The sequence below is a fragment of the Propithecus coquereli genome, unplaced genomic scaffold (assembly GCF_000956105.1).
Source record: "Propithecus coquereli isolate 6110/MARCELLA unplaced genomic scaffold, Pcoq_1.0 Scaffold560, whole genome shotgun sequence".
Lineage (NCBI taxonomy): Eukaryota > Metazoa > Chordata > Mammalia > Primates > Indriidae > Propithecus > Propithecus coquereli.
Window position 1 is genome coordinate 522,643 of NW_012151508.1, and position 13,301 is coordinate 535,943.

Below are 13,301 nucleotides of genomic sequence, written 5' to 3' on the forward strand. Positions count from 1 at the left end.
GCCACCGTCCCTGAGTGGAGGCTCAGAGCACCACGGTCGCACCGGAAAGCCCCTCACGGCAGGGCGGACGCGACATCCTCAAGAGCTAACGGACCAAGTCACAGAAACGACTCTCAGGGGTGCTATTTGGGGGCCCTGCTCTGCCCCCAGGCCCCTGCGAGTGTGAGGTGCTGCTCCCGCTGCTCCAGAGACAGTGAAGCCCCCACACAGCGCGAGGGCCGTGGAGCCCACCGGCCCTTCAGAGACACGCGTGTAGTTAGAAGACGCACCTCTGCCAGCAGAGCCTGTGGACGGGGCAGATTCGCGCCGGGCAGGGCAGGGGACGAAGGGAGCTGGGCGCAGGCAGGGCCCGCACACTCCCGGCCCGGTCAGGCCCGGGGCAGGCACAGCAGGGGCGGGAAACACCCGTCCTCCGCCCTGGCCCCCGCCGCTGAGTCACGCCCTCCCTTCCAGATGTGACCCACACCACCCCCAGAATAGCCTCTCACTGCTATTTTCCTCCTCCTTTTTGGAAAAAGGGGGACGTCTGCTCAGACAGACGCGCTCTGCTCACTGAACTCACAGGCAGCCGCTGCCGCCAGCCAGGGAAGGCGCCTGCTCCGCCCCGCTGGGGAGAGAGGAGCAAAGCCCCCGTCTGGAGACCGGGGCCCAGAGAAAACTGCCCCATGGGAACGGCAGCTGTTTTCTGATGACACAAGTTAGAAAACTCCGAGTGGCTTTGCAGCTTTATTTGCAGAAAAGTCAGAACACTGAATTCTGGTGTCAGTCGGGCAATCGTTGTGTAAGAGCTGCAGAAGCTCGATGATTTAAGAAACATTCCACTGTGCGGCTGCCCCTCACGGCACCGAACGATCGGCACCGAGGTGCCTTTCTCCACTTTAATTTGTATGTGTGAAGTAAAATGAAAACGTGTCACCAGGGGCTCCGCCGGCACCATCTGAATGACTCACACGCATGTGCATCTGAGGTCCTCGTTTCCTGGCAGAGACCCAGGCCGGGCCGGGCTCTGGAGTGGCTGCGGGTGGCACGGTGGGGGCTGCCTTCTGCTTTGCTAGGAGCGCACACTCCATCATCTTATATTTAACTTAATTTTTTTGGCATAAAGAATTATAAATATGATGTACTTCACATATGTGATTCCAAATTAGGTTAGCGAGCCAGCGCCTGTCTCAGGGATGGGTAATTCTGACATGGAGCAGAGGAAAACAGCGGCTACCACGTCTCCCAGGAACCTGCTCCCAGGCCTACACCGCACGGCACCGAGAACTGAGGCCTGAACGAAAACCCGGACACGAGTCGGTGGCAACACGATTCACAAGAGCCAGAGGGGACAAGCCGGACGTCACCAGCTGCCGCAAGGGAAACAAAGGCAGCGACCCCAGGCCGCGAACGTTATCTGTGGCAAGAAGGCACGAGGCCCGGACACAGGCTCCAACACGGCGAACCCGAAAACGGATGCCAAGTGCAGGCGCCACACGCGAGGGCCACGTGCTCACGCTTCCAGCACACGCAGCGTGCAGGGCGGGACGCGGGGACAGAGGGCTCATCAGCGTCCCGGGATTGGGGGGAGGAACAGCTGTAGTGGGTGCGGGGTTTTCTTTGGGGGCGATAAAAATATTTTGGAACTAGACACAGGTGGTGTTTACACAACCCGTGCCATCGATTTATGTGCTTTAAAATAGCTAATTTCATCTTACCGAATTTCACAACTAAAAAACCCAGAAAGCTGACGGAGGACTTCTCTCGAAGACGTCCTTTTATCTCAGCTTCAACTCAGCTTCCTCCAAACACACTAACTCCAACGCGGCTTATGTATTTCAACACAACGTATTTGACAGCAATATTTTATCAGCATCGAGAAGAGCCCCCGTGTGCTGTCACTGCGCGGACGTTGTCCCGGGTGTCTGGGAGCGTGGCCGGGCGTGTCCCGGGGCCGCAGTGCTCCTGGGAGGGCCGGGGAGCAGTCGGCCGCGGCCCTGGCTGTTCGCACCGTGAGACGCCCCGAGACACAGAGACGGGGCCTCAAACGCTGGTCTTGTGCGGGCTGCCCTTGGTTACGAGGAGAAATCTGGTATTTTCAGATTTCCTTTCATCCCAAACAGTCTCAGACTCAGGGATGCGGCAAACACGGCCTTGGCCTGTGCACAGAGCTCCCTGCTTCGTCTCAGGATGAGCGCAGGAAAATGCATCCGTCCCCCCGTGACTTCTGCCGCCGAGGACAGCGTCTCCGAGAGAGGCCAGCGAACGCCAGGAGGTACCCAGTGCCCCGCGGGGAAGCTTCCCAGAAAAACGCACTCCTGGCTCTGGCGTGCTCGCGGGAGCACACACAGGCTCCCACAGCTCCTCCCGACGGCAAAACCTCCTCAGAATTAAGCCGCCGGGTGCGTTTCCCTCATTGCCCAAATCTGCCTAAAAGACGCAGTAACTGAGTAAATGGGGTTATTCAAAGAAGCGCAGCTTCTTTTGCAGAAACCATCCATCATGTTATACATTTATATTTTGGGAATATAAAATTGTATTGTTGGGCTTGAGAAAAACAGGGGTTTGAAAAACTCACGTTGAAGCTAAGAGCTTCCGGCAAACTCGTGGTGGCAGAAAGCGGCAGCCCAGGCTGTTCTCGGCAGAGGAAGCAACGGCACATCCCGACTCCTCTGGGTCTGACGCGCCGGGCTCTGCTGGGCCCCAGCCAGGCCCAGGCCGCTCGCAGCCGGAGCTTGGTGGCACCTCCCTGCTACCACGGCGCTTTCCCGCACGCCGCGCAGGGCCCGTGGCCCGCCGCCGAGCCGTCCTCAAGTACGGTCAGGTGCAGAAGCTTGGTGGGATTGGCACTAACGGCCAAAGGCGCTGACGGTTTCTTCAGCGCTTCAGCGCAACCTGTGAACCTCTTAGCAAAAGGACGGGAACTCGTGCGTTCTCTAAAGCCCCAAAAGGAAAACGCTGTTTCTGAGATAAGAAGGATGACGACCGTGAGGCCCCAGGTTTCACGCTTGACTCACGGAAGGCCAGAGACTCCCCCCTGCCCCCCCGCCCCGCGAGGAACCAGCCGGGCGGGGCGCGAGACACTCGCGGTCCAGCTCGCACATTCTCTCGCCCAGATGGTCGGCCCACTGCGCGCGAGTCTGTGTGTGGCCAAAGCCTCACCCAGGATATTTCTCCGAGCAGAAGTATTTGGCATGAGCAGAAGTTCCTTCTCCACCTGGACGGAGGAACGGTTCCAAAGCACTTTGTTTAGATAAGGGCCTGAGAACCGCCACACACGCGCTCGTTTCCACGGCAGGCTTTTCTTCCCGCGGGAGAGGAAGAAGAGCTGCCGGCAGGGCGCGCTTCCCGCTCAGCGACCGAGCACACACCCAGCGCCTCCGCGGAGGTCGCGAGCACACACAAAAGAAAACACGTCTAGGAGCAAAGGAGACGGCGCGGAGCCTGCCATGAACCACTCCAGACCAAGGCCGTCCAGCCAGGAAGTGCTGCTTTATTGGGTCTGCTTCCTAACTACAGAGACGGCCACACCGGACACTCCCTCCTCCCGCGACAGCCGCTGGGGGGGTCCCATGCACCGCCTACGGCGCCAGGTCCGGGCATCTGTACACGCGGCCACACGCCGTCAGCTCTTCACAGTTATGTGCAAGTGTTACAGACACGGCTTTCAGTCTCTGTCTCTCTCTGTGAGTTAAGAAAGTGAGACATAATCATGCGGGAGAATATCCGAGAGAGAGTTCTCCCCGCGGGAGCGTCCTCCGTCCCAACTCTGCTCGGCGACAGTCACCACGGCCCCCGCCGCAGGCGCAGTGCAGGCGAGTTCCACCAGGGGGCATTCGTTCCTAAGGCACAGTTATTAGTTAAACACGTTTACTTGAACCATGCTTTTTGGTTATATGAATACTAGGTCACTGCTAGTCATAATGTGTAATAAGCACTTAACTGTACAAAATGCAGTAGTCGAGCCTACACTAACCTGTCTATGAACAGTAACTAATCTGGAAACATTCTATACACTGCTGCATATTGAAACATTGTTTTTGGTAACTGTTAGAAGCGCAGCGCTCTAAGGCTTCTGTGAAATGATAACCTTACAACTGAACAAATATATTACACTCCTTTTGTGACGTTATTTACAGCTACTTCCCCGTCTGGCCGTGTGCTGAGCCATGGCTGTGCGGATGCCCCTCTCCGGCTTAAGGGGCTCGTGGCCGTCTGCGGGGGGTGGGGGAGGGACACGCCCCACAGGAGGGAGCTGGGAAGCCAGGTGTGGAGTCCCAGATGCACTTTCCAGAATGATACTGTTATTGCTAACGTGGAAGCCCTTGCTGGACGGCCATCACCATCTGTCATGCACTATTCATACGTGTCTATATATGCACATACATGCAAATGCAAGACCCATCCCGCAACAGAATTCCCTGTTTGTCCAGTAACCTAGCTTGTGCTATTCGACTTACTTGTGCTATGTTCCAAGCCAGATTAGAAACAAAGGTCCTAGCATGCTACTGTTAACAATCCTACAGTCTTAGGAACAAGTATATCATAAAGAGCTGAGATGACAGGTTGGAAGATTTCCGGGATGCACTGGGCGAGGTGCGAGATTGTATGGTACAGCCCGGGAAGAGTTGAAAAAGATAAGAAACTCGGATCAGCTTTCTCTGACAGCCCTCAGCTTGACAGTATTCTCTGAATTCACACAGCGGATAACAATTCACAACGAAATGTTCCGACAGCTTCTGCTCCTACAGACACTCTCGCGGCAGCAAGTTCAATGCGCGATTCCACGGAGCCCGGATGGCTGGTTAAATAAGGCACTTCCAGTGTTGAACTCCAGGGGTGCCGGGGGGTGGCTCGGGGTCAGACCGCGTGTCCGTAGGTCTGTGAAAGGCACGCGCCCCGCCGGCCACCCTCCGGCGTCTCGAGATGACTTTTCCTTCAGGAGATGCGATGGTCTTCCGCCACCTCCCTCCGCCCGGCCGAGAGCGACTCCTCTGTCCATACAATCTGAACTCTCAGCTCCAGCATCCAGGAAGTCGGAAGCTCTGAGCGGTACCAGGTGTGTGTTCGGTTTATTTAGTCAAACGTCTCTGCTGAAGCTCGACTTCTGCATTGAACTGTGCGAACTCCAACGTGGCAGCTACGAATGGGTGTTGGTGCCGGAGAGGTCATTCCGTATTACCTCGTTTACTGCAAGAAAACACAAGTTGAGGAAGCGTTAGGGAAACAGGACTCTACGGCAAGATACCCGTACATGACACAGACGTGCTCCTGCGGAGTCACGCTCGGCCTTGACACGCGTCTCCCCGGGAACCCTCGCTCCACTCCCTCCTTGGTTCCTGCCCGAGTGCCCTGAGCCAGGGGCACCTGCTCGCCAGAGCCCGGCCGCCCCGGTGCAGGAGCCGGCGGTCCCAGGAGCGACCGCGTCTTCCGCGGCACAGCGCGCACGGGTCTCTGACGGCGCGGTGCTGCCCCGCCCAAGCGCGGGCGCGATCGCGACCACAGTGCTGAGAAGCCGCGAGCTCATCTGCTCCAGGGCAGGAGTCCGCACGCCGACGCCTCTGTAAGTTTGCAAAAGAGACAAACCGGCACCGCAATGACAGAGCCTCTGAGGCCGCCCAGTGGCTGGAGAGACGGAGGGTCTTCCTTCCCTGCCTGTCTCCCTACAGGGGGTCGCGGCACAGCGGCCCCCACACTGGCGACGTCCACTATCAGCCCGCGATTCTGGCGGGCAGGGAGGAAATGGGAGGGCTGGCGGACGACTCGGTGAGCTCCCCTCTCCCCACCCCTGCTCCCAGCCGCCACCTGACCAGCCCTGAGATACGGGAAATGTCACCAGCAGGCTGTCACCACGTCCCGTTTTCCTAACAGAGTCTGACGTCACGGAACTGCCCGGCTTCCCTTTGCCATGGGCTGGGGCGCCCCGCGCCCAGATAAACTCCACGTGTTCCTGCAAAGGCCCCGGCCTGTCTAAGGGCGGCTTCCTGGAGCAATTAGTGGGTGTGCATTTTGTCACCCCCCTCCCGGCCCTAAATTCCATTTCAACCCCCCCCAATTTTAAGAATAACAATAATAAAACGCAGTTGGGGGAACCAGGAATTGTGTCATGGGACCTGATAACAGGATGCGCTGGCACGGAGCTCCCGAAGGAGCGCTGGCGGCCACAGCAAACGCCCGGACCACGCGCTCGCCCAGAGGCCCCTGGCCGGACCCAGCCAGCTGTCCCTCCCCACCGCGGCGCCCGCGGAGGACGAGGGGTCCTGGCTCTTCACCAAGTCCGAGCAGCACACGCGGCTCCCAGCCGGCTTCCTCAGAGGCAGCGCCGACCCCGGCCCTCGCGGGACTGGCTGTTGCGCGCGGGACGCAGCGCAGAGAGCGCAGAGGCCCGGGCTCCCGCCCTCCCAGACAAGGCCCAGGTGCTCGCAGGCGGTTCTGGCGGAGGAGCGCTCAGGACTCAACTTGTCCCCGGAGTGCACACGGGCAGCGCCTTAGCTCCAGGCGCTTTCCATGACACTCGGCGGCAGCTGCTCGGCCTCTGCACAGCCCTGAGAAACCCTCAGCAGCAGGTGCCCGTGGAAGAGAAGGGAAGGCTCTGCTCCCTGTGCAGCGCGAGCCGCCACCCTGCCTGAGAGCCACGGGCTGAGCGTGGCCATCTCGGGCCTCCACTGCTGTGTGGCGCTGGGCTCTGCGGGCACAGACAGAATGGCCGGGAATGGGAGCAGATAAAACTCTCCTTTCGAATTGTACGTGTTGAGGCTTTTGAAAGAGGCGCGTGTCTAATTCACACTTTGCCACATCAAAGAACATTCTGACAAAGGAAAATCATAAATCTAGAGTTTCTCTAAGGTCTTAGCTAGGAAGGCTGCAATTAGGGTTACTCTACACCAAGCAAAGAGGGTTTTCACATCCTCAGAGGAGGTGCAGGGCGTACAGCAGGGAGGCTGTCCCCCGCTGAAGAGGCTACACGCACAGTCGGGACAACACCCCGCCATGTGGACAGCACCACGCACCTGTGCCCCTCTCAGCTGGCAGGCTGGGTCCAGGACCACCTCATACCCCACTCCAGGCCCGGGCCTGGGGACGGTGGGCTCCAGGGATCACTGCCAGGATTAGGGTACCAGAGGAGGAGGAGGACACTCAGAGGAGCACCCCTCCGCACTCCCGCTCAGCATGCGTTCACAGACTGGACCCCACACAGGCACCTGGACCCTGACGACGAGGGCGGGAGAAATGGCACGACTCAGGACACCGGAGGACACCAACAAGTGTGTTACAATGACTCTGGTTATCCCCATTTAAGTATCAATAATGAATGACTCCCAAAAAAACATTGTACTGCCAACTGTGCCAGGTGGGAAGCAGTGTGAGGAGTAACAAAGATGGACAGAAGGAGGTTTGTGGGTATTAATGATGTAATGAAAGAAGGTCTGAGGTAACAACCATGGCTGGAGGGAAGTCTGAGGAAATAACAATGGATAGAGGGAAGTCTGAGGTACTAATGGTGGAATGAAGGAGGGTCTGAGGTAATAAAGGTGGGATGAGGGAGTTCTGAGGTAAAAATGATGGTCAGAGGGAGGTCTGAGGTACTAATGATGCGATGGGGGGGTCGGAGGTAAATGATGGAATGCGGGAAGTTTGAGGATGATGATGGGATGGAGGGAGGACTGAGGGTAATAATGATGGAACTGGAAGGAGGTGTGAGGTAATAATGACGGGATGGAGAGAGGTCCAAGAATAATAATGATGGGATGAAGGGAGGACTGAGGGGAGTAATGATGAGATGCAGGGAGGTCTGAGGTGATAATTATAGATGGAGGGAAGTCTCAGGGTTATCATGATGGATAGAGGGTCTGAGGGTAACGATGTCACGGAGGCAGGTCTGATGGTAACAATGATGGAACTGGAGGGAGGTCTGAGGGTAATAACGATGGGAAGAAGGGGGGTCTGAAGTAATAATGATGGCATGAGGGGATGCCTGAGGTGATAATGATGGGATGGAGAGAGGTTTGAGGGTGACAATGATGAATGGAGGAAGATCTGAGAGCAATAATGATGGAAGGAGGGATGTCTAAGGTAATAATGATGGGATGGAGGAAGGTCTGAGGTAATAATGATGGGATCAAGGAAGGTCTGAGATAATAATGATGTTATGGGGGAGGTCTGAGGTAATAATGATGGGATGGAAGGAGGTCTGAGTTAATAATGATGTTATGGCGGGAGGTCTGAGGTAATAATGATGTTATGGGGGGAGGTCTGAGGTAATAATGATGTTATGGGGGAGGTCTGAGGTAATAATGATGGGATGGGGGAGTTCTGAGGTAATAATGATGGGATGGAGGGAGGTCTGAGGTAATAATGATGTTATGGGGGGAGGTCTGAGGTAATAATGATGTTATAGGGGAGTTCTGAGGTAATAATGATGGGATGGGGGAGTTCTGAGGTAATAATGATGGGATGGAGGGAGGTCTGAGGTAATGATGATGGGATGGGGGGAGGTCTGAGGTAATGATGATGTTATGGGGGGAGATCTGAGGTAATGATGATGTTATGGGGGGAGATGATGTTATGGGGGGAGGTCTGAGGTAATGATGTTATGGGGGAGTTCTGAGGTAATAATGATGGGATGGGGGAGTTCTGAGGTAATAATGATGGGATGGAGGGAGGTCTGAGGTAATGATGATGGTTGGAGGAAAATGTGAGTGTACTAATGGTGGACAGAGGGAGGTCTGAGATAATAATAACACATGTAGGGAGGTATGAGGAACTAATGATGGGTTGGAGGGACGTGTGAGGTAATAATGATGAAATCGAGGGAGGACTGAGGGTAATAATGATGAGATGGAGGGAGGCCTGAGGTAATAATGATGGTCAGAGGGAAATCTGAGGGTACTAATGCTGTACGGAGGGGATGTCTGAGATAATGATGATGCGTGTAGGGAGGTATGAGGTACTAATGATGGAATGCAGGGAGGTGTGAGGGTAATAATGATGGGATGGAGGGAGGTCTGAGTAATAATAATGATGGAAGGGAGGGAGGTCTGAGGGAAATGTGAAATGGAGGGAGGTATGAGGGTATAATGATGGGATGAAGGGAGATGGAGGTGTAATAATGATGTGATGGAGGGAGATGTGAGGTGGTACTTACGGACGGAGGGATGTCTCAGGGTTATAATGATGGATAGAGGGAGGTCTGATTGTCACAATGATGGGGGGAGGTCTGAGGTAATAGTGATGGGATGGGGGGGGTCTGAAGGTAATAATGATGAGATGAAGGGAGGTGTGAGAGTAATATTAATGGGATGAAGTAGGTCCGATGGTAATAATGATAGATTTGGAGGGAGGTCTGAGGGTAATAATGATGGAAGGAGGGAGGTCTCAGGTAATAATGATGGGATGAAACAGGTCTGTGGTTAATAATGATGGGATGGAGGGAGGTCTCAGGGTGATAATGTTGGGATGGGGAGTTCTGAGGTAATAATAATGGGATGAAGCAGCTTTGAGGTTAAAAAGGATGGGATTGAGGGAGGGTTGAGGGTAATAATGGTGGGATGGGGGAGGTCTGAGGTAATAATTATGGAAGGAGGGAGGTCTGAGGTAATAATGATGGAAAGAGGGAGGTCTGAGGTAATAACGATGGATGTAGGAAGGTCTGAGAATAATAACGATGCAGGGACGTCTGAGGTTGTAACTATTGTTGTAGGGAGGTCTGAGGTAGTAATGACGGCATGGGGGAAGTCTGAAGTACTACTATTGTGATGGGGGGAGGTCTTAGGTTATAATGATGAAAGGAGGAAGGTCTGAGGTAATGATGATGAAATGAAGGGAGGCCTGAGGGCAATAATGATGGAATGGTTGGAGGACTTAGAGTAATAATGATGGTAGGGGAAGGTCTGGGGGTAATGATGGAGGGAGGTCTCAGGGTGATAGTGATCAGACGGAGGGAGGTCTGAGGGTAATAATGGTGGATGGACTGAGGTGTTAGGTAATAATTATGGATGGAGGGAGGTATGAAGGTAATAATCATAACACAGAGTGAGGTCTGGGGAGTATTAATGATGGGACAGTGGTAGGTCTGAGGGTAATAACGATGGATGGAAGGACTGAGGGTAACAATGATGGACAGATGGAGTGTCAGGTGTCAGGGTTGAGTGATGTTTTGTGCAGAGCAGAAATGCCTGATGTCATAGTCAGTAGATGTTGTGTGTTAGTAGCAAAGCGGTGAGAACCTTCTAGTTAGTCATGGTGGTCCTGACCACAGGCAAACAACATCTGCTGGTAAAGGTGAAAGGGGAAGAACAGGAGCACGGGCTTCCCCCGCAGCCCACGGGCACCTGAGATTCACGGGGAGAGCCCCGGTGGGTGGCTGGGGAATCACTCAGCGTGTCCCCAGCCCTCCAGGCTCACCTTGGTGGCCATGCTGGGTGCCACACAGGTTCTCTGCTGCTCCGTCTACTTTGGGGCTATTACTGAGAGCTGGGAGCACCAGCTGGCCCCCCACTGCCGTCAGGGCGTCTAGGGGAGACACCAGTGCGGTGCCCCCAACACCGAGGGCTGCAGAGCTGGGGGGCAGGAGCGCCCCGCTCCCAGCCTCGCAATGTTCAGATATTGTAGGGACGTCCCGCACGAACCCTGACACCACCTCTCACATCCTGGAGGAGCTTCCCTAAGTCCTGTGGCAGCAGCTGACAGAAAGTGAAGACACACCCGTGACACTGCACGATGGCGACATCCCACACGACTGTGCACACAACCGAAGGTGGTGCCACAACGCAATCGTGCAACGAATGGCGCCTCACGCAGCTGCCTGCGCACCGGGGGTGGCACAACAGCAAAGCCGTCCTCTGCCCCCCGCACGGTCTGCACCACGGCCCGGCATGAAAAGCCGCACGTGCTTTCCGCAGAAGGCCACGGCGCGCCCTGCTCGGGGGCAGGTCTCGGGCCGCGTGGCCGCTGGGCTGAGGGCGAACACACGCCGGGCACCTGCTCCCTCCCCTCAGCCGCTTCTCTTCCATGAGGTCACGGCTCCGAGGCCCACGGCTGCCGCTGGGGCCGCGCGCGGGTTATCCGGGGGTGGCTTTCTCTCCCCGGGACAATGGCACCTACGGTTTCCCACACCGTCTTCTCTCTACCGATAATTTCCATCTTCTTATTCAGCTTTTCCACCGACACAGGCTGTTTCCTTTAGAGAAGTATTTTGAACTGCAGGTAACATGTGGCCTTCATGACTTGTCAGAGACCCGAAAGAGGAACCTTTGCCCTGCTCAGCGTCAGATGTCCCTGCAACAGGATGTGGTGAGCTGTTATACCACAGCTTAATTTAATAAGAAGGGTTTTTTCCCTTATATTTGATTTTTCTCTAAAACTCTCCTAAGATGGAAACTATTGTTTTTTTCCAACACTCGTGTGTGGCAGTGTGAATCCTTGTTTTAATCCGGGATGTGTACCCCTGTACCCCACATCTGCACACACACAGTCACGCCCGCTGCTATGTACGTATCTGGAATTGAGCGAAATAGGAAATCAGCATTTTTTAAAATATAAAACCTAAGAAGTGCACAGCACAGGCAGTGGCTTGTCCTGTGTGCCGTTACCTGTAAACATCAACTATATTTCCTAACACGACACACGACCTCTCAGCGATCCATAAATGCGCCACGCACTTCAAATCGTAATGAGAAACGTCCTTTCTAAAGTAAGATATTTGTACTTTCACGTAACCAGTTTCTTCTTTTTGATCATCACGTTGTAGTGAAATGTCTATGGTTCATCTCTCAGGTTTCACTCATGGGTTGTTCTATGACTGCACAGCCAAGAGCGCAAACCGAAGGACGGGGAGAGTCTGAACGCTGTTTCATCTATCTTCCCCTCTCAACGCCCAGCTTCTAAGCAACGTGTCCCCACGTTTCTGAATTCTTGGTTTCTGAGGGCAAGTAAGGATCTCACGTTTTAAGGCACGAGCAAACTACTTATCTACCCAAAGTTTACTCAGCCCTTCATGGCGTCTGAAGCTCTGCTCACACGCTGCTTGTGGCCCGCGTGCAGAGCTGGGCGGGAGTACAGGCAGCTGCTGTCATGGCCGCTTTGTCCACGGGGAGATCACGGGAAGCTCAGAGAGTGGGAACAGCAGCCCACGGTCCTGGAGCTGACGGGACCAGGCGGGACCCTCTTCAGCAAACTGGGCTCGGGGCCGGCCCCACCCTGCACCTGCTGGGCCAACCGCCCTCTGGCCCTTCCAGACTGGTGCCCCGGGGTCCCCCTGGCAAACGGAGAGTAAGACGTGGCAGGGCTGGCCGGGACCCCTGGCTGGTGCCTGGGAGGGAGCAGGGACACGGGGGACCCGAGGACTCCGGCCCTGCCCGGCAGCCCCCGGCACTGAGCTCCCGCCCTCCCTCCCTGGTCTCTGTCCTCACGGCTTCCGCCTGCCAGGCACTCGGTGAGCACCATTTGGTGCTGCCGAAAGGAGGAAAGATGAAGGGGTGTATTTTTTGCTGCTTTCCTTTTCTGTGGTGTGCCTCTCTTAAAGCAAAGCAAAACAAAGCAAAACACCGGCTCACACACCCACCCTCCACCACGCCACACAGACAAACGTGGCGTTCTCCTGTTTTGGTTGAACGACTGTTTCTTTCAGTCATTTCTCCTGTGCTAGCTTTCACGGGCTTTAAAAATCCCTTCAAAGGGGAGGGGGCTGCAGAGGAGGCAGGGCGTGGGTCCGGGTGGCGACCAGGACGGAGGGCAGCGGCACCTCCGTCGCTCTGAGACGAACTGCAAGACAGGCCAGAGGGTTTTGCTGATACTGTCTCAGAAATTTCGTTCACGATCCCAGCAGCACATAGGTAATTCTAAGGCTCTTATGGGAAACGGGCTGGTGGAAGCTTCCAGCAAAGGCCCCAGGCCTGAGGGGCTCTGGTGCGTTTCCTGCTGCGTCCACGCGCTCAGCCGGTTCTGATCCGTTTGCAGACCTGACATCAGAGCAGCACCTCTGCCTCCGTCAGAATGTCCCCTCCGGGCTGCGGCCCCCGGCCATGGAGCTCTGCCCGGGACCCACCATTGACGGCCCCGCTTCTCCCCCATGTGCAGGAGTGACCGTGCGCTTCTGTGTAACGACAGGGACCTGCGCAAAGTGACGGCGCTGTCATGGGAAGGGACAACTGCAGAAGCAAAACCCAGGACGTCTGCGATCGGAACTAAAACGTGAACGAACAAAAGAAAGAGTGACGCCTCTGAAGGTGGCAGAAACGACACGAGAACATCTCCAGGTGCTTGTTTTAAAAACCACCCGACTTCTACTTCCCAGGACAGCCCCTGAGCCAGTTTGGATGTAA

The 13,301-nt window shown here is 55.5% G+C and overlaps 1 protein-coding gene across 2 annotated transcripts in view; it reads right to left on the minus strand.

Annotated features, from left to right (window-relative positions):
- Positions 1 to 3,486: 3,486 nt before the first annotated feature.
- The window catches only part of NFATC1 (nuclear factor of activated T-cells, cytoplasmic, calcineurin-dependent 1), a 115,648-nt gene continuing 105,833 nt past the window's right edge, over positions 3,487 to 13,301 (minus strand). Inside the window, exon 11 of one of the 2 annotated variants that reach the window (XM_012657820.1) lies at positions 3,487 to 5,169. In XM_012657820.1, coding sequence (XP_012513274.1) covers positions 5,120 to 5,169 — 50 coding nt within the window. In that variant the 3' untranslated portion in view covers positions 3,487 to 5,119. The remainder of the gene's footprint in view (positions 5,170 to 13,301) is intronic. The other variant, XM_012657821.1, reaches the window with a different exon arrangement.